Here is an 18,754-nt window from a genome sequence, read left to right as displayed (position 1 = left end):
TTATCGTTGAGATTTTGGGGTTTGGTCTTGAACCCATTGTCAGCTGCGATATTTTCTTGGAAATAGAATATGATGATCATTCTCCACTGATTTTGAAAGTGTGGGCCAAGGGTCTTATGAAGTGCAAGCATAACAATTCTTAGGCTTGTAAGGAAAGGTGGGTGTCAACATCTGGGAGGGATAGAGGATCTGCCTGCCAGATTGGAGATTTTATGGTGCTCCGATTAGAGTTGTCTCCTTTTCATGCAGGAGGACTGATGAGTCAGAGCGCTGCATCAGTGACACCTTAGATTCACCTGTCCAGGATCCTCAGGCTACCCTTAATCCAGCTGTTCAAAATAAGGTAAGAGGCTGCAGAATCCTTCTTTTTTTAAAAAAAAACTAGAATCCTTGCAGTCAGGTGTTCAGTGAGTAAGGGTGAATCAGCTCTCTCAACCAATTGGTGTGCACATAGTCCTGGGCAGGGCCGGCCCACCCATTTGGTGAGGTAAGGCAGTTGCCTTACGCAGCAGATCTTGCCTCCAGTGAGTGTGCTGCTCACCACCTCTGCCACTGCTTCATCTCCACCCACCAATGTCTGCTCCTCTACAGCCTCCTTTTACTCCCCCACCACCTTTGTGGGGAGGTCTGTGGAGCAAGACATAGGGAGTTGTGGAGGAAGAGGTGGCGGCAGTAGGTGGAGTGGCATTTTCTGTTTTGCCTGAAGTGGCAAAACGTTCTGAGCCAGCCCTGGTCCTGACTGTTGAATTGGACTGGTGAATTGCACAAAAACCACTGTTTAATTGGTGCAGGTCTCCTACAGCTAGGGATATACAGAGAATCCATTTTCAATACACATGTGGCCCCTGGTTGGATCAGAACAAGTAGCAAGGGTTGTGCTTTTAGATGGGAAAACTTCTAGTATGGTATGGAAACTCTTCCTCAGCTTAACAGATAAATTACTATCTGAATAATAAAGGTGATACTGATGAATTGCTTTTTTAAAAAGTGAAAGATTCATAAATCACAGGAAATTAGAATATGTGAGTACTATTTTTCAGTCTGGTTTCTGAATAACTAGAGTTTATACAATAGTTTTTCTTTCATGCCTATTTCTGTAACAGTGAAGATCAGGAAGTATTTATTTTAACATCAGTGATGAGAAAGTCTCAATCTTATGAAGAGCCTTGCGGATTCAAGTTTTGGGGCATGTGTAAAGGTCAAAATATTAAGCATCATATAATTTCACAAAGAATAAAAGTCTCATCATTTACAGAGATCTCGATCAAAATTTGTGACCTTGAAAATTCATTTCTTATTTCCTGTCATTTCTCACAGGCAGTGGATTTGTTTGAAATGATTGAAAAAATGCAGGTATGGTTTGCTTATTCCATCAAGTTCCAGCTTTCTTAGTGCTGACTCACCTTCCATGCATTAAATCTGCTGTGAGATTGTACCTCCATTGCAACACTGCTGTCGTGTAAAAACCTGCTGTCTCTCATTCCAGTCCTGTCCTGTCCCATCCCCCACCCCCAATTCTACAGCACCTTCTGCTAACCAGTCTTGTTTACCTCCATTCAGAAAATGTATTTATCTCTTCCCCTTGTTATAAGAAAAAACTGCTCTTTTTCCCTTATGGGGTATCCAAGAGCCCATATAGAGTCCTTAACCGGGTTCCCTATTGGTAGGAGAAAATGCCAGAGGCCAACCAGAGTATATTGCAAAGCAAAGCAGCTAGTAAGCCCGATCTTTATTAACTGTTGCAACAGGGTCCCCACTCACCACACGCAGGAGGGAGAAGAGAACCCAGAACAATGGTGGATAAGCCCTTATATAGACTTTTGAAATTGCCCACCCTGTAGCCCAAGACCACCCTCCTAAAACATCATACATACATCACAGAAGGAGGCAGTCTACAGCAGAAGTCCTGTCTGCCAGGATACTTGATATCAGTCACTGATTGCTTTACCTGGGCAGCCTGGCCATTCTTTGGTGAAGGCAAATACTTTAGTTTCTGAATCCAGGTCACAGGCTCTCTCTATTCATACACAAATACACCCTTAAGACAGGATGTGTAAGCAAAAGACAATGGGGAGCCTTTCGCATTTCTTTTCTCCTAACAGAGAAATATTTGAGGTCAATTTGGGAGAGTCAAAATGACTTCAGGATTGCTCTCCTGTACTACGTTAGACACGTGTCTTATATACTTATATATGTGTTTGCCTCGTATATTTATGAACATTTCACTTATATTTGACACCTAAGAATTCTTACCACACCTTGCTCCTGCTTGTTACAAATGGGGTGGGTTTCTTTCCGCTGAGCTTCTGTTAGCTAACGTTCATTGGGAGCCAAGGATGTATACACTTAACCACACGATTCCAGGGATGAAATATTCCGTAGGAGTGCCTTGGCATCCTTGCTCTGCCCCACCCCTGGCTGGAGGCTAAGTTCCTGTTGCCAGTTGGCTCAGAAACTGCAACAGAGGCAATAACTAAAAATGGCACTGCAGCCTATATGATTTGTTGATTGCGTCAGAGAACCAGCAGCGCCAAACTGCTGGTGGTGAGGCAAGAGCTGGCAATTATCTAGTTGCTAGGTGCCGGAGCGCGAATGCACAGTAGCTCTGACGTAAGGAACATGTGAAGCGAAATCCCCCTTCCCTGCCACCTGCCGGGCCTGCTTGTGTTTTCTTCTCTGTGTTGTCACTATCTGTTTGTGCTAGCAAAGCGAACTCAGCATTCTTTCGTTATGCCGTGTTAACTTTCTCTTTTTTTATTATTTAACAGAACTTGCATTCTGCTTAATTGCAAAACAAAAATCCCAACAGCGTCTGAGCAACAGATAGATAGCTAGATATAGTTAAAAAGATCAAGGTTAAAACGATGGTGTGTTAGAAGCTGAAATTACAGATTAAAACACATAGCAGTTTTACATGTCTGGGTAAAGGTAAAGGGACCCCTGACCATTAGGTCCATTCGTGACCAACTCTGGGGTTGCGGTGCTCATCTCGCTTTATTGGCCGAGGGAGCCGGCGTACAGCTTCCGGGTCATGTGGCCAGCATGACTAAGCCGCTTCTGGTGAACCAGAGCAGCGCACGGAAATGCCATTTACCTTCCTGCCAGAGTGGTACCTATTTATCTACTTGCACTTTGACGTGCTTTCGAACTGCTAGGTTGGCAGGAGCAGGGACTGAGCAACGGGAGCTCACCCCGACACGGGGATTCGAACCGCCGACCTTCTGATCGGCAAGTCCTAGGCTCTGTGGTTTAACCCACAGCTCCACCTGCGTCCCACATGTCTGGGTACGCTCATGTAATTAAAAGAGTTTTTATCAGAAAAATGTACTGCAAAGGTGTTTGCTACCTTGATAATTGGGTGAACACACATTACCTTTTAATCTTAAACTCTCAAGTCTAAGAGGAGGAAAGGAAATGGAGTAACCAGGTAGGATTGGAAAACTACCCTGATGCCTGTCTAGGTGTCTTGAATGGAAACAGTTAGATGGGAAACAACTGTGTGTATGGATGCCTCTATATACAGCAAGGCTTTAGCTTTACGTTTGGACTGTGCAGAACATGGATTGATTCTGACACCTGGATGAGAGGGGAACATTTGGGAACACTTTTGGTTGCAAAACATCATGCTCTTTCCCTTTCCTAAAGCAATGGATCTCAGCCAGAATAAGACAGAATGAGGTGTAGGGGTTCCATTCTCCCACTGCTTACAGTGTTTTAGGCTATATGATGTGATTATTTCCCAGATTCACCTGTATTTCTGATTAGTTTACTCCTTCTACACACTGACTGACTATTGTTATGTAAATGGTGAAATGGGCTTGTGTGTCCTAGGTGTGTATGCCAAAGGCACAAATCCTTTTGCTTTGCAAACAAGGGAATTGTTTGTTCAGTTTGTGTTAATGATATTCTGCAGTTAATTATTATGAAAAAGTAGCAAGAACAGGTATGCTGGCTGTTCTCTTTTTGCAATTTAACCTTGGCTATATCCAGGAGTAGGACTTAAAACCTTGTTGAGAATCTTGCTCTCAGCTGCAGAAATCTGAATTTGTGTTGCAAGGGTGGGTGGGTTAGCAAGCAGGATATTGGCATCAGGTGGAGGGGAAAGGGGAAGAGACATACTGGGCTGTGCAGTTTCACTCTGCCTTTTTCTCTGTCTAGAAAAGTCGTTTGGATGAGCAAAGGTGTTCACTTCCAGCTCCACTCAAGGTCAGTTCAGCAATTATACGACTGAACCCTCCAACGGAATCTTAGTACTAAAAATGACAACTGTAAGAGCCGATCCTCACATTGTCTTTATAATGCATGGTATAAAAAGCTGTTTCCCAACATTCAGAGAGGGATCAATGAGGCCCAGAAAGGGCTATGCATGTATGATCAAGCTGGGAATCAGGGACAAGACAGCAGGGGGGTGGTATGCTTTGCTCCCAGCTGAATTGCAGCTTTGAGTGTGTCCCTGTATCAATGAATGGCAGCCTTCCACTTACGTAGGTTTCAACTGTGGAGCTAATAAGGGACTAGGAGGTGAGCCAAACTAATGTAACAAATATATATGAAAGAGATGGGAATTGCAAGGATAGGGAAGAGCTAATGCCAGAGGGATTTCATGAGGAAGACAGGGAGCTGGGGGAATAGTCATAATCTATATACTGTATTTTTCGCCCCATAGGGCGCACCTGCCCGTAGGGCGCACCTGCCCGTAGGGCGCACCTAGTTGTTGTTGTTTTTTTGGGGGGAAAATAAAGGAAAAAAAAGTTACCCCTCTGGCTCTCCAGGCTTCAGCGAAAGCCTGCATTCTCCCCATAGGACGCACACACATTTCCCCTTCATTTTTGGAGGGGAACAAGTGCGTTCTATAGGGCGAAAAATACGGTATATACTGTATTATCCACAAATGCATATAGTTTGGGTGGAAGAACTGGGAGGCCCAATTATTATCCTTATTTGGACTCAGGAGGCAGGGATGCATGTGATAGGATGTTGGAAGCCTATGCATTTCTTTGCAATTTGCATAATCCCCAGCTCCTCACCCCCATATGACCTCTTTGGGTTTTCAGAGAGAAGAGGAGTACATCCCATACCCAAGCATCCATGAGGTGAGTCACAGCAAAACCAACCAAGATTTGAGTTCAAATTTATTCGTTGTTTTTTTTTAAAAATGAGGTTGGCTCATGTACGCCCTCAAATTGTGGATCAGGTGTTAGTTTGAACTGACAGCATTTAATGTCTCTAAGCCTTCATTTGTCTTTGTATTAAGAGTTGTTAGGAGACCCCCTATTCCTTTTGATTCCTGAGTTCCCTGGGAAGAGGGATTGGTTGTTAAGCCACTCTAGGAACTGTAGCTCTGTGTGAGGAATAGAAGAAGAGGAGTTTGGCTTTGATATCCCGCTTTATCACTACCCTAAAGAGTCTCAAAGCGGCTAACATTCTCCTTTCCCTTCCTCCCCCACAACAAACACTCTGTGAGGTGAGTGAGGCTGAGAGACTTCAGAGAAGTGTGACTAGCCCAAGGTGACCCAGCAGCTGCATGTGGAGGAGCGGGGAATCGAACCCGGTTCACCAGATTACAAGTCCGCTGCTCTTAACCACTACACCACACTAGGGGTCTCCTAACAATTCGCAACATCCTTAATGGAACTGCAGTTCTCAGGATTCTACAGGGGAAGCCATATAACTGTTTAAAGTCGTATGTTACTGCTTTAAATGTATAGTGCAGGTGGCAGCTGTGACTAGATGGCCAGACCACATTCTACCATTTTTTAAACGGCTTCACCAGTTCCTGTCATTTCCCGCCTGAACCTGTCCTACTATTAAGATCAATATTTGATTTGCTTCTCTGGGTGCTCATACTATGTTTTTGATGACAGGGGAAAGCTCATTTTCTGTGGTAGACTCTGACCAGAATAGAACATGAACTTGCTTTTGAAGGTTTACTTTTGTTTCAGATGTGTGTGTGTGCATGTGAAATTATAGATTAGATTCATTTTAAATTTTCTGTGCCAAAAATGTAACTGATCTGTAGAAAAGATTTGTAACTGATCTGTAGAAAAGAGTTTACAGCCTGAAGAAGAGACAATGCACGTTCTTTTGTAAACAAAGAAAATATTTAATAAAAACTTTTTTTTTTAAAAAAAAAGAGAATTCAGCAGATCAAGATCTGTTCTGTTTTGATCCTCTGCTCGTGTCTGATCCTACAACATCTCTCTTTCTGGACAGGTGTTACGGAGAGGGTGGCCCTACCCTCTCATTATCTTACCCCAGTTTGGGGGCTATTGGATCGAAGGGACCTCTCACAACCTTCCCATCTCGGGCTCAGAATTGCACGACCTGCCATCCCCTTGCAGTGGCAAAGTGAAGCTGGAGTGTGACCCAACAGCCAAGTTGTACCGCAAGCACTTCCTGGGAAAGGTAAGAGAAGTTCTGTAGCTCCTGACTGCTCATCTGCCACTGAGCTGGGTTCAGGGTCCTTGTATCCATTTACAAAGCCCTGAACAACTTGGGTCCTGGGTGACTTAGGGGATCACCTGAACCCTTATATCCTAAGCTAGATCACTGAGCTCATCTGAAGGAGTGTTTCTGGTTGTCCCTTGAGTTGGTGAGGCTTATTTGACGTCAACATGAAGATGAAACTTCAGTCTTTGTGGCTCACTGCTTAGGACATACAGCAGGCACCTTCTGAACCATGGACTTGTCCATACTTCTACTTGTGCCGTGCCTTGAAAGCATGGGTCTGAGCGGTTCTCACATTTGAAAGTTACCCACTTTCCAAGTGAAACCCCACCATTTAGCAATAGATTGGAACAAACGGGAACCCAGGGGAAACCCGAATTGCCATTTGTTCCAACTGAGTGCTAAAGAGTGGTTTCCCCCGGAGGAAAGCAACAGGACAAGGGGAGGTATGGAAAAGCCCTAACTTCCAAACATTTGCTGAAAACTTTTTTTTTCTTCAGGGCTATGCAGACAGTCTAGGAAAATGTTTACCATAGTAGTCAGCTGGTGATCTGTTTTAATGTTGTGTGGTTTTTATTGTATTACGCTTGTTGTAAAGTGCTTTGATTTTTTTAAAAATGAAATTGCGTCATTAAAATATTTTAAAACAAATAAATAGGTAAAGGTAAAGGTACCCCTGCCCGTACGGGCCAGTCTTGCCAGACTCTAGGGTTGTGCGCCCATCTCACTCTAGAGGCCGGGGGCCAGCGCTGTCCGCAGACACTTCCGGGTCATGTCGCCAGCGTGACAAGCTGCATCTGGTGAGCCAGCGCAGCACACGGAACGCCATTTACCTTCCCGCTGGTAAGCGGTCCCCATTTATCTACTTGCACCCGGAGGTGCTTTTGAACTGCTAGGTTGGCAGGCGCTGGGACCGAACGACGGGAGTGCACCCCGCCGCGGGGATTCAAACCGCCGACCATGCGATCGGCAAGTCCTAGGCGCTGAGGTTTTACCCACAGCGCCACCTGCGTCCCTATAAAAATAAATAAATACTATTATTTTATTGGGCACACAGGCTTTTAAAATTTATTATATTCATTGCCTGCCCTTCTCCATGAAGTCCCAGGGTGAGTTACACGTAGAGAAAACTAGTACAGTGGTGCCCCGCAAGACGAATGCCTCGCAAGACGAAAAACCCGCTAGACGAAAGGATTTTCCGTTTTTTGAGGTGCTTCGCAAGACGAATTTCCCTCTTGCGAGTTTTTTCCCTTCCCCCCCTTTTTCTAAGCCGCTAAGCCACTAAAAGCCGCTAAAAGCCGCTAAACCACTAATAGCGCTAATCTGCTAAGCCGCTAATAGGGATTTCGCAAGACGAAAAAACTGCTAGACGAAGAGACTCGCGGAACGGATTATTTTCGTCTTGCGAGGCACCACTGTCCAATAAAACAAAACAAAGAAAAACAGTCCCACTGCAAAATACCATACATATCAACAAAACCAGATTTCAACTATGGGAACGGTAACAACCTGAGTACAGTTGCCAAAGGCCAGGTAGAAGATTTTCTGTGATCGCCTAAAGCTACAAAGAGATGGTGCCAAACACATCACAATTACTGTATATTTCCAAAACAAAACAAATTCCTTCCAGTAGCACCTTAAAGACCAACTAAGTCAGTTCTTGGTATGAGCTTTCGTGTGCATGCACACTTCTTCAGATACCTGAAGAAGTATCAGAAGGTATCTGAAGAAGTGTGCATGCACACGAAAGCTCATACCAAGAACTGACTTAGTTGGTCTTTAAGGTGCTACTGGAAGGAATTTGTTTTGTTTTGACTATGGCAGACCAACACGGCTACCTATCTGTAACTGTATATTTCCATGTATGTCTAGGTTTCCCCCCTAAAAAATAATGTCAAAAATTAGGGGGCGTCTTATACAATGATACATCTCCCCCCATTTTCTTAAATCTGAGTCCCTCCAAAATAGGGGGCGTCTTATACATGGGGGTGTCTTATAGATGGAAAAATACTATAATTTGCTGGTTTAATTGTTAATTACGGGTGTATTCTGGTCAATTTAATATTTTGTCAATTAATCGATGAGGGTCAGTTTTAATCAGTTAGGTGTGCCTTAAGGGCACACCTTTTATTCCAGACTATTTTAGAACCAGTATAAAAATGAACCAAATATAAAAGACTATCTTATGAAAGAACAAAATAAAAAAATTCCTTCCAGTAGCACCTTAAAGACCAACTAAGTTAGTTCTTGGTAAGAGCTTTCGTGTGCATGCACACTTCTTCAGATACACAAGTGTGCATGCACACGAAAGCTCATACCAAGAACTAACTTAGTTGGTCTTTAAGGTGCTACTGGAAGGAATTTTTTTATTTTGTTCTGACTATGGCAGACCAACACGGCTACCTATCTGTAACTATCTTATGAAAGTATTTATTTACGAAAACACTAATTTCTTTAAAAATATCCAAGTGGTATACAATAATTATATGTACAATGAAAACCACAGATCACTGTGGAAGAGGGGGAGGCAAAAGCCTTTTTCCTACATGTTGGAGCATCCATTGTATCCTAGGTACTCAGAAGGGGATGGGCAGGGAACAGACACAGCACAGAAAATAGAAAAATGACATAAAAATGGCAGAAGCTATATCCCTGAAAATACTACCAGCATTCAAATATTGTGTCCGTAATGCTGGAGAGAGGCAGTGAACTCATGACACACCCTCAGCGCACACACCTGCATTACTACATACAAAGCGACACGGCAATTCCTTCCGCCCCAATTCAGCCTACTGGGACTTCTCTTGTCTCCTCTCATATTACCTCAAGGCGGTCCAGAATTCAAAAGATTACATGTACGCAGTGGCTCCTGGAGCAGGAAAAGAGTCTCTTGCTTCTACATCCCTTATTCCAATATCTCTTTTCCTCAGGAACATCACAATTTTTATGCCAGTGACACAACTTTGGGCTACTTGGTCCTTTCCGTGAAGTATGAACAAGTCGAAAAGCAAGACAACCTACGCTTGCTTCTGAGGTAAAACAGCCCTTTGGTTCAAACCTTGTGAAATGATTGTACTTTTCAGGTGGTTCTCTGTCTCTCTCTCACACACATAAAAGTCACACACACATAAAAGTCACCAGAATTTCAGAACACTTTGCAAATCAAAATTGCTGCACATTTAAAAATAGACAGGAGGTGCTGCCAATAATCCCTCGACTATTCATTTGGCAAGTGCTTGTCTTCCTCACCCCACCCAGCACTGCCTCCAGCACACTTAAAAAAAAAAGAAATTCCCTCATGATTGCTTTGGGAAAAGTCTGCAACTGTTGATGTTTGAGAAGGCTAACAAGCCTTATTTGGGGCACCCAATGAAATATATATTTTTTAAAAAAATAATAATACTTAAATTACTGCTTAATATACCACTTGTTTACCAAGCTTTATTTGCAGCATATATAACAATTATAAAAAGAAGTCCGTGGATAAAATTAATTAAAATTTATCCAGTTAGTGGGCAAAATAAAATTAAAATTGCCTGCTGCGTTGCCAAAGGGTATCGACCCCTCCTGGGTGTAAAGCTACCCCACTATTAGGCAGCTGATTTTGGGTGTCATGAAAGTGTGGGGAATTATTAGCCATTTAATTTACTGTATTTTTATTGTAAGGGAAGTAGAGAAGGGCCTGTGTGATTTTTCTGTCACAGGTGCCAAAATAACTTTGCTAGCTTTAGGTACTGTGAACTTCGGGGTACTAGGGAAGCTGGAGTTTTTGCTGCTTAGTTTCCTTAGCATTTATGTTGGTTGTTTGTTTGTTTGTTGCAGGTCTCGAACCAGTACCAAGCACGACTTGATTCCTATTTCTTGCCTGAATGAATTCCCCAATGCTGTCCAAATGGCAAAGGTACATTGTTCCAGGTCCAGCACCTTTACTGTTAGTTGCTGGGTTATTTTTGCCTTGTAATCCTCCGATGAACCAAATCTGATTCCTTTCAGTTACTTGCCCAAAGAAAAGGTTCCATTTTGCTAAGTCACCCATGCCAGGCAGCATAACTTAGACAGTCTTAAATTTATGTCCTAAATTTAAATTTATATCCCACTTAATCAATTTTGAATCCTTGAGTACTAGCCTATGAAAGCAACTAGAGAATAAATAAGTTGGTGTGTGTGTGTGTGTGACAAATCCCTTGCAAATACAGGACTGTTGAAAGGTTAAATTTGCAAATGTGAATTTTCACGCCATGTTAAATAACTGAGGCTCATCCGATTGGCTTCAGTGAAAATGGTACCTCAAGTCCCTGCACACTAGAAATGTGTGTTAACCTCTTTTGCTTGTCCTCCTGCAGCTGCTGTGTGAGGATGTGAATGTTGACCGCTTCTTTCCAGTGCTCTATCCCAAGGTAGGCTCGCTGTAGCCCCATATGCAAACTCTCCCTTTCTCTCTGTGTTTTTACTTCTAACTCTGCCTGTTTCTCCACCTCCCAGGCTTCCCAACTCATTGTTGCATTTGATGAACATGTCATCAGCAATAACTTCAAGTTCGGAGTCATCTACCAAAAACCTGGGCAGGTAAACCTCTTTTCTTATGCACACTCAATGCCCTTATCTATCATAGGGTATTTGGGGAGTTTGGACAAGAGCTTCCTTATGTCCTCTTGTTCCCCTCCATCATGTCCAGTGATCCTCCATTCTTCCTTTCCGGTACACCATCACTCCTTTTTGGCTAATCTTCTCCCCTCCTTTGTCCTCCCCCCCCCATCCTCCCTCTGGCTTCAGCAACTGGGAAGGGGGAGCACTTAGAAGTGACATGCAAGCAACTAGGGAGGAGAAACCAAGCTGTAGAAATCACCTGAGAAATGTCTCTTTAAGTCCCTGCTGAAAGGACCCCTTTAGGGCCGGGGTCAGCAACCTTTTCCACTTCTCTCAGACCATGTGTTGGGCCGGACTATATTTTGAAAAGAAAAATGAAGAATTCCTATATCCCACAAATAACCCAGTCTACTCATGTAAAAACACACTGACCACCCACAGGCCAGATTGAGAAGGTGATTGGGCCGCATCCGGCCTTGGGCCTTAGGTTGCCTACCCCTGCTTTAGGGGATTGGCTATGGCCTATGGGCCACCACTGACTAATATCTGTTCAGAACCTATGCAGCTTATCTTCTGCTACTGTCAAAGATACACACAGTCTCCACACCTTCCGCTCTGGCAAACAGGGATTGTGGCTTTTTTAGGAAGATGAAAGGAAAGGAGAGAGAGTGTGTTTGTTTGTTTGTTTGTTTGTTTGTTTGTGCTTGTGCATATGCACACACATGTGCAAAAGAGACCTTCATTGTACTGGTTATTGGACTCCAGGATAGGTCAAGAACTCGAATGGGAAATGGTGGCCTTCAGTTTTCTGTTTCCTTTTATATAGACCACAGAGGAAGAAGTCTTCAGTAATACTGAAGAGAGTCTGGGCTTCTTAGAGTTTTTGGATATCCTTGGAGACAGGATCCAGTTGCAGGATTTCCGTGGGTGAGTACTTCAGCTGTAAAAACCTAACGGTTTGGAAGTTGTCCTTCTAGGCCCATTTTTCCTTCAAAGACTCTTGCATCGCCTTAATAGCAGCAGATAGCAGTGGCCCTGTCTGGTCTCGTCCTGGGAAGTGGCAGTACCACCAGCAGGAAGTTCTAGGCCTCCTACCCTCTTTCATACACCACTGCACACACCAATTACCACAATTCATTCTGTGAACTGTATTTCTGCCTTCGATAAAGCTGCTACCGTTGTTCATGGTATCTCTTCTTCTGTCTGTTCTCCTCTCTCCTTCTCCTTCTTGCCTTATGCTGACCAGCTTCCGAGGTGGCTTGGATGTTACTAGAGGTCAAACAGGATCTGAGTCTATCTACACACATTTCCGGGGCAAAGAGATCATGTTCCATGTCTCTACGATGTTGCCCTTCACAGAGGGAGATGCCCAACAGGTACCGTGGGGACCTATGGAGGACACAGTATTGAATAAGCCTCTAGAGCAGTGGTTCTCAACCTGTGGGCCCCCAGATGTTGTTGGACTACAACTCCCATTATCCCCGAGCTCTTGCCTTGCTAGCCTGGGGACCCACAGGTTGAGAAAGGTTGCTCTAGAGTGATGGCAACAGACAGGTAGCTACACTAGGGTTGATGTGACAAAGGGAAGGTTGTTGGAGCAAGTTGTGATTGGAAAGAAGAGGCCATAATCTGGTCTGGGGATTACTTGGGTTGACAGTTTATAATGGATTGGAGTTTAAGATTGGGGTGGGTGCTGTGGACTTGAGTGGCCAAGCTGGGCAGCTTGCATTTGGGAAGCCCAACTCCCCTCTTAACATGTTCCCTTGCGTGTTCCCTTCCAGCTTCAGCGGAAGCGCCACATTGGGAACGATATTGTGGCCATTGTCTTCCAGGACGAAAATACTCCCTTTGTCCCCGACATGATTGCATCAAACTTCCTGCATTCCTACGTGGTCGTGCAGCTCCACCACAGCGCCCTGGGGGAGACTCTCTACAAGGTAAGTCCACTCGGTCAGTACTCTGCTACTTTCACGACGAGTGCAAGAGAGTTCTGCTGCAAGGGTAGCAAACCTCTAGGCTCCTCTGGCTGGCCCTTGGGAATCTCCCCAAGCCACACCCCCTTCCCAGCCACACCTCTCACTGGCCCTGCTTTGCACTTTCCTTGAGTGCTAATGCTTCTTGCTTGCCTCATTGGTGGATAGAGGTAAAGGTAAAGGGACCCCTGACCATTAGGTCCAGTCGTGACCGACTCTGGGGTTGCGGCGCTCATCTCGCTTTATTGGCCGAGGGAGCCGGCATACAGCTTCTGGGTCATGTCGCCAGCACGACTAAGCTGCTTCTGGTGAACCAGAGCAGTGCACGGAAACGCTGTTTACCTTCCCGCCGGAGTGGTACCTATTTATCTACTTGCACTTTGATGTGCTTTCGAACTGCTAGGTTGGCAAGTCCTAGGCTCGTGGTTTAACCTACAGCGCCACCCGCTGCCCCCTAGATGGATAGAGAGGGGTGTCTAAATGTGCCTAGAAACTAGCCTACTGTACACAGGTAAAAAATAACAGTTATTGCTGTGCCCACTTTAGCCGCTAGCCCTGCTACCCGACCTCCCCAACATGTGGCCCATGGAAGGTTGTGCAGAAAGGAATATATCTCTTGGGCTGAAAAGGGTTTCCTATCCCTCCTGTATAGCACTACAGCACTTTAAATCTTAGCCCACTTCTTTTTTTTCTTTTAACTTTGCATTAGTTCTCTATTCCTTGGCTACAGTGGGGAGAAATTGTGGAGCACTAGCCAGTCTTGCCAGTACCTCTTTTATTTACTTACTTATTTTAGCGGAATTTACTCACTGGTTAATCAAAAACCTCAAAGTGGTTTACTTTTCTTCCCGCCGGAAGAGAACAGCAGTCAAGGTGAAATTTCACCCTATCACTTCTTAAGTCTTAAAACATGCAGAACTGAGGCTCCAGTCCTTTACTCCTCTATTGTTCTGTGTATTTTTTCTGATAAGGAGTTGTATCATTCTCAGACGCTTTGAAGTGTGTGCATTTCCCTCTCTTATCCATGCGTAAGTACACATGAACCTTAGTGTACACAAGTGACACTCCTGGCAGCAATGACTCCTACTGGTGATCAAGTGTCCAAGCAGCACAATGACTTGGGAAAGTCAACTAAAGCAACCCAGGTAGACAAGCATTTTAGTTTAACTTCAGTCCTATATTAGCAACCTGGACAAATACTCGAATAAATAACAGGAGTGGGTGTTAAGGTGATGTCACGGACTGGCTTGACGGCAGAGGCACTGGCTGGGGAAACCCCAAGGGAAGAAGGCTCAGAGCCAGGAGATTGATGATGGGGTGGCGATGAGTGGTCAGAGAGAGCAGAAGAAGCAGACTAGGAGGAAGTGTTGGAAGCTGAAGAGGTAACAGGGTTTAGTGAGCAGGAAGAGGCTGGGGCAGAGAGCAGTGCAGAAGCAGAGGCAGGAGAGGAGGGGGGGCAAGAAGCAGAGATGAGGCAGGCTGCTGAAGAGGTACTTTGCAAGAGAAAGCAGGGCACATATGCAGTTCTCGCTTCAGGTCACCTACTTTTAATTTGCCACTTTAAAGCAGACTGAGGTCACATCCATGCCATACCCTTAAATCACATGGCTTCCTCCAAATAACCCTGGAGCAAGTATTTTATATCATGTAGACATATTCCTAAACCAAATATACTGGGATTCAGTTATGGAAGGAATAAAAAAAAATAACCCAGGTTATGACCTTCTAAGAGACTCTCTAGTAATATTATTCAATTAGCTTAAGGATAGAGTTCAAGAAAAAGATTTGGAAATGGTTGGGGTTTGTTCTTTGTTGTTGTTGTTTTTGCTAATTGCAGCAAGAATGATACTATGCCCAAACTAGAAAAGTGCTTGTTGTCCCTCTATAGATCACTGGCTAACTAAAATCCAGGACATGGCATGAACGGTTAAGCTAACAAATTTGATTTGTTAGAGAAGGAAGACACCATGAAAATATGTTTATAAATAAATTGAGTTTATTTATCCAGTATTATAATAACAAGGTGCTGGAGTCAGCCAATCCAGATCTATTGTTGAGAGGAAATTAAACAAATAAGAACACAGCAGGAAAATATAGCAATTAGTTTTTATGTGATATTTACTGGTAAAATAATGCAAGTGTTTAATGTATTGGAAATATAGGAAAGGTAGTAAGTATAACAGACTGTTGGTAATGGAAATAGCTTTCATGTGTTTTGATAGTCGAAAAAGGAAGAATACTATGATTGCAATGATTATACTCACTTGGAATATAATGTACTAATGTGCATTTATTTGCATTTTTGCAATGTTATAAATGAGTGTGTGTGTGTGTGTGTGGCTGTATATGAGATGTTTCTAACATCCCATATCATTTGTGCTCTCTGCTGATTAGCAGTTTCATCAGACAGCAGTTTAAAAATGACAATGTTTTAATATTATCCTAAGGCTGCAGACCTGCAGAGACCCTGCATAGTTGTCATTCTGTCTGTATTCTAAAACCACTCTGTCCCTTCTGATGGTTGCAGGTTTCTGTTACAGCCCGTGATGACGTCCCTTTCTTTGGGCCTTCTCTGCCAAATCCAGCAATATTCAAAAAGGTTTGTGTGCAGCCAGGAAAAAAAATATTAAAGGCTTAAAGGGCAGTGGAATTCTGGTAATGGTTCCTACATTATGATCTATTTATATGAAACTTTGAATGTGTAACTACCTAGGGCTGGAAAAGCCCCAAACTTGTGACAGCCTGGGCTCTAAAATATTGTAGCACCTATGAATCTGGAAGCCATTTTTCCAGCTCAGCTTGTGTTCTTAGATGTGGCTCTAGCATTCCCAATATTGCCATGTCATTTAATATGTTCAGAAGCACCTAAAATAGATGCTGCCAGTTTCAGCTTAAGCACCTTCTAGCATCAGTACTCATCAGCTAAGAGGATTAATATGCATTTTCAGAAAAATTGTAGTACAACATAGTCTACTTGGTCTTTATAAATAGGAAATGAGGGATTGCCTCTTTAAATAAATCCATATGTAATAGATTTCCTTGGCTGTCAAAAGCTAAAGCACCATAACGAAAGATAGCCTTCATTTCCTATATGTCTACATACTGTAAAGGATTTTTTTCCTTGGGAACTGGGAGGGCATTTAGGAAATCATGAGTTTTTAGAGTGGTACAGTCCCACGTGGTTAATTTGAATGTATTCTTCACCTCTGCAGTGCAACCCAATGAGGTGAACAGAGGAATATTCTTGTATCTGTGCTTTGGTATCAACATGCAATCTAAGTACTGTATTAGCTTGCAAAGAAGTATCCTAGAACCTTCATCTCTGTCCTTTGTGGCACCAAAACAGTTCTGGATATATCTATAAGAAAGGGTCTTGTAAGACTTAAATGCTGTGAGTGAGTATTCTCCTCCTTCTGACAGGGCACAGAGTTCCGTGAATTTCTTCTGGCAAAGCTTATAAATGCGGAGCACAGCTGCTACCATGCTGAGAAATTTGCTAAGCTGGAGGTGAGTCAGTTTACTTTTATTTTCATTCATGTATCTTAAAGAGCAAAGATTGATATGAGTACCAGGAAGTAACATATTGGTGATCAATGACAGGATGTGAAATGAAATTCAGGTTCAACAATCAATTGTTGTTGTTTAGTCGTGTCCGACTCTTCGTGACCCCATGGACCAGAGCACGCCAGGCACTCCTGTCTTCCACTGCCTCCCGCAGTTTGGTCAAACTCATGCTGGTAGCTTTGAGAACACTGTCCAACCATCTTGTCCTCTGTTGTCCCCTTCTCCTTCTGCCCTCCATCTTTCCCAACATCAGGGTCTTTTCCAGGGAGTCTTCTCTTCTCATGAGGTGGCCAAAGTATTGGAGCCTCAGCTTCAGGATCTGTCCTTCCGGTGAGCACTCAGGGCTGATTTCCTTAAGAATGGAGAGGTTTGATCTTCTTGCAGTCCATGGGACTCTCAAGAGTCTCTTCCAGCACCATAATTCAAAAGCATCAATTCTTCGGCGATCAGCCTTCTTTATGGTCCATCTCTTACTTCCATACATCACTACTGGGAAAACCATAGGTTTAACTATACGGACCTTTGTTGGCAAGGTGATGTCTAAATCCAACCTAGAACTTTCTGCACTGCAGCTGTTGCATGGGGAGGGGAAGGGTAATTCCTCCTGGTGACTTTAAACTCAAAATTACACTTTAAATAGGAACCAAAACTCCTACAATAGAATGAAAAGCACACTATGTAAGTGTGACAACCACATTCTAGCCAACCTGGGTCACCTTGGGGGAGACCTGGCCACAACAGAGTGTATTATTATTATTATTATTATTATTATTATTATTACTCCTCTCTTGTACCCTCCCATTCCCTGTTTAAGGTACTCAGTGCTACCAGATAAGAGATTAACTATTTACCAGGCTGCCCTTATCAAGCAGCCTCCAAAAGTTCCCTGGGGTCTGAAGCCTCCTTAAGTAGCTGATGTTAAATATTCCCTTGGGAGCAAAAACAAATTAAAATTGGTTAATCACATCCACTTAGAATCATAGAATTTTAGAGCTGGAAGGGACCCTGAGGGTCATCTAGTCCAACGACTTGCAATGCAGGATTCTCTTTTTGCCCAACGTGGGGCTTGAACCCACAACCCTGAGATTGAGTCTCATGCTTTAATGAGAGTCCATAGAGCTAGTGAATCTCTATGATCCAGCTGATTATGTAACTTATCCACATACAGAGCTGCTTTCTTTTCTGTCACTCAGCCTGATCTTTCTTCCTTTCTGATTAAGCGTGCACCCTTCCCTGCTTCTATCCTATTTGTTTTTTGAAACGTGTTCTCCTTCTCTGCTTCTGGAGCAGGATCGTACCCGCAGTGCCCTCCTGGAGAGCCTTTATGAGGAGTTGCAGATTCGTAGCCGCAGTATGATGGGCTTGGCCTCTGGCGATGATGACAAAATGGAGAATGGGGGTGGTGGCTTCTTTGAGAATTTCAAGGTGAGAGAGGGAATAGGTGATGCTTAATATCTCTCTTCCGGTGTAATTTTGCATTTTCCCATTTCATGCTGCTCTGGTGAATATTGTAATAATACTTTGCATTTTGTCCATTGGAGGTATTTCACATACATTATCTTAGTCATCCCCACAACTGCTCTGACAGGTAGGTCTATAGCATTATCTATGTATTTTAGAAATTGCCAGAGGGGTGCAGGTGGCTCAGAGATAGTAGCTTACCAAAGAAGAAACTTCCTAGCTCGTAGATTAGTCTCTTAGCCACCATCCTACGCAGCTGTCCATATTTGCTTTTCAGAGAACAGATGCCAGCAGGCTACCTGCAGAGGAGGAGAAATCAGCCACAGGTTTGGGGCAGGGCAGATTGGGACTGCAGTTGGTGCCTTGTAAACTGGCCACCTTGCTGCTCAACAGTATACCTCACTATGCTGGCTGAGGTGGTCTGTAATGTGGTGTTGGACAACCTCAGTACATTGCTTCTGGGATAATTCGGTGTCCATACTAAGGACAAAGCCTTGATTTAGGCTTTACCTCAAGGTATGATGGTTGGTGGTACTCTAGATGTTGTGGGGGCAGGGTTGAATTAACCCCATTGTAATGGTCAGACCAAGGAACGCAGGTGGCGCTGTGGGTTAAACCACAGAGCCTAGGACTTGCCGATCAGAAGGTCGGCGGTTCGAATCCCCGTGACGGGGTGAGCTCCTGTTTCACAGTCCCAGCTCCTGCCAACCTAGCAGTTCAAA

General features: G+C 43.8%; 1 protein-coding gene across 7 annotated transcripts in view; it reads left to right on the top strand.

The window, feature by feature from the left end:
• The window catches only part of LOC309332144 (rap1 GTPase-activating protein 1-like), a 46,064-nt gene that overhangs the window by 15,566 nt on the left and 11,744 nt on the right, over positions 1–18,754 (top strand). For all 7 annotated transcript variants that reach the window (XM_081845023.1, XM_081845021.1, XM_081845020.1 and 4 more), the window contains exons 2-16: positions 250–343; positions 1,318–1,353; positions 4,159–4,206; positions 5,055–5,093; positions 6,214–6,405; positions 9,378–9,481; positions 10,270–10,348; positions 10,791–10,844; positions 10,930–11,013; positions 11,861–11,961; positions 12,281–12,410; positions 12,816–12,971; positions 15,535–15,606; positions 16,428–16,514; positions 17,862–17,996. In XM_081845023.1, the coding sequence (XP_081701149.1) occupies positions 1,336–1,353; positions 4,159–4,206; positions 5,055–5,093; positions 6,214–6,405; positions 9,378–9,481; positions 10,270–10,348; positions 10,791–10,844; positions 10,930–11,013; positions 11,861–11,961; positions 12,281–12,410; positions 12,816–12,971; positions 15,535–15,606; positions 16,428–16,514; positions 17,862–17,996 (1,299 nt within the window). In that variant the 5' untranslated portion in view covers positions 250–343; positions 1,318–1,335. The remainder of the gene's footprint in view (positions 1–249; positions 344–1,317; positions 1,354–4,158; positions 4,207–5,054; positions 5,094–6,213; positions 6,406–9,377; positions 9,482–10,269; positions 10,349–10,790; positions 10,845–10,929; positions 11,014–11,860; positions 11,962–12,280; positions 12,411–12,815; positions 12,972–15,534; positions 15,607–16,427; positions 16,515–17,861; positions 17,997–18,754) is intronic.

Source organism: Podarcis erhardii (assembly GCF_964252035.2).
Source record: "Podarcis erhardii genome assembly, chromosome: 17".
NCBI lineage: Eukaryota > Metazoa > Chordata > Lepidosauria > Squamata > Lacertidae > Podarcis > Podarcis erhardii.
Note: the sequence above shows the minus strand (reverse complement) of the source record. Positions and strands in the feature narration are given on the sequence as shown.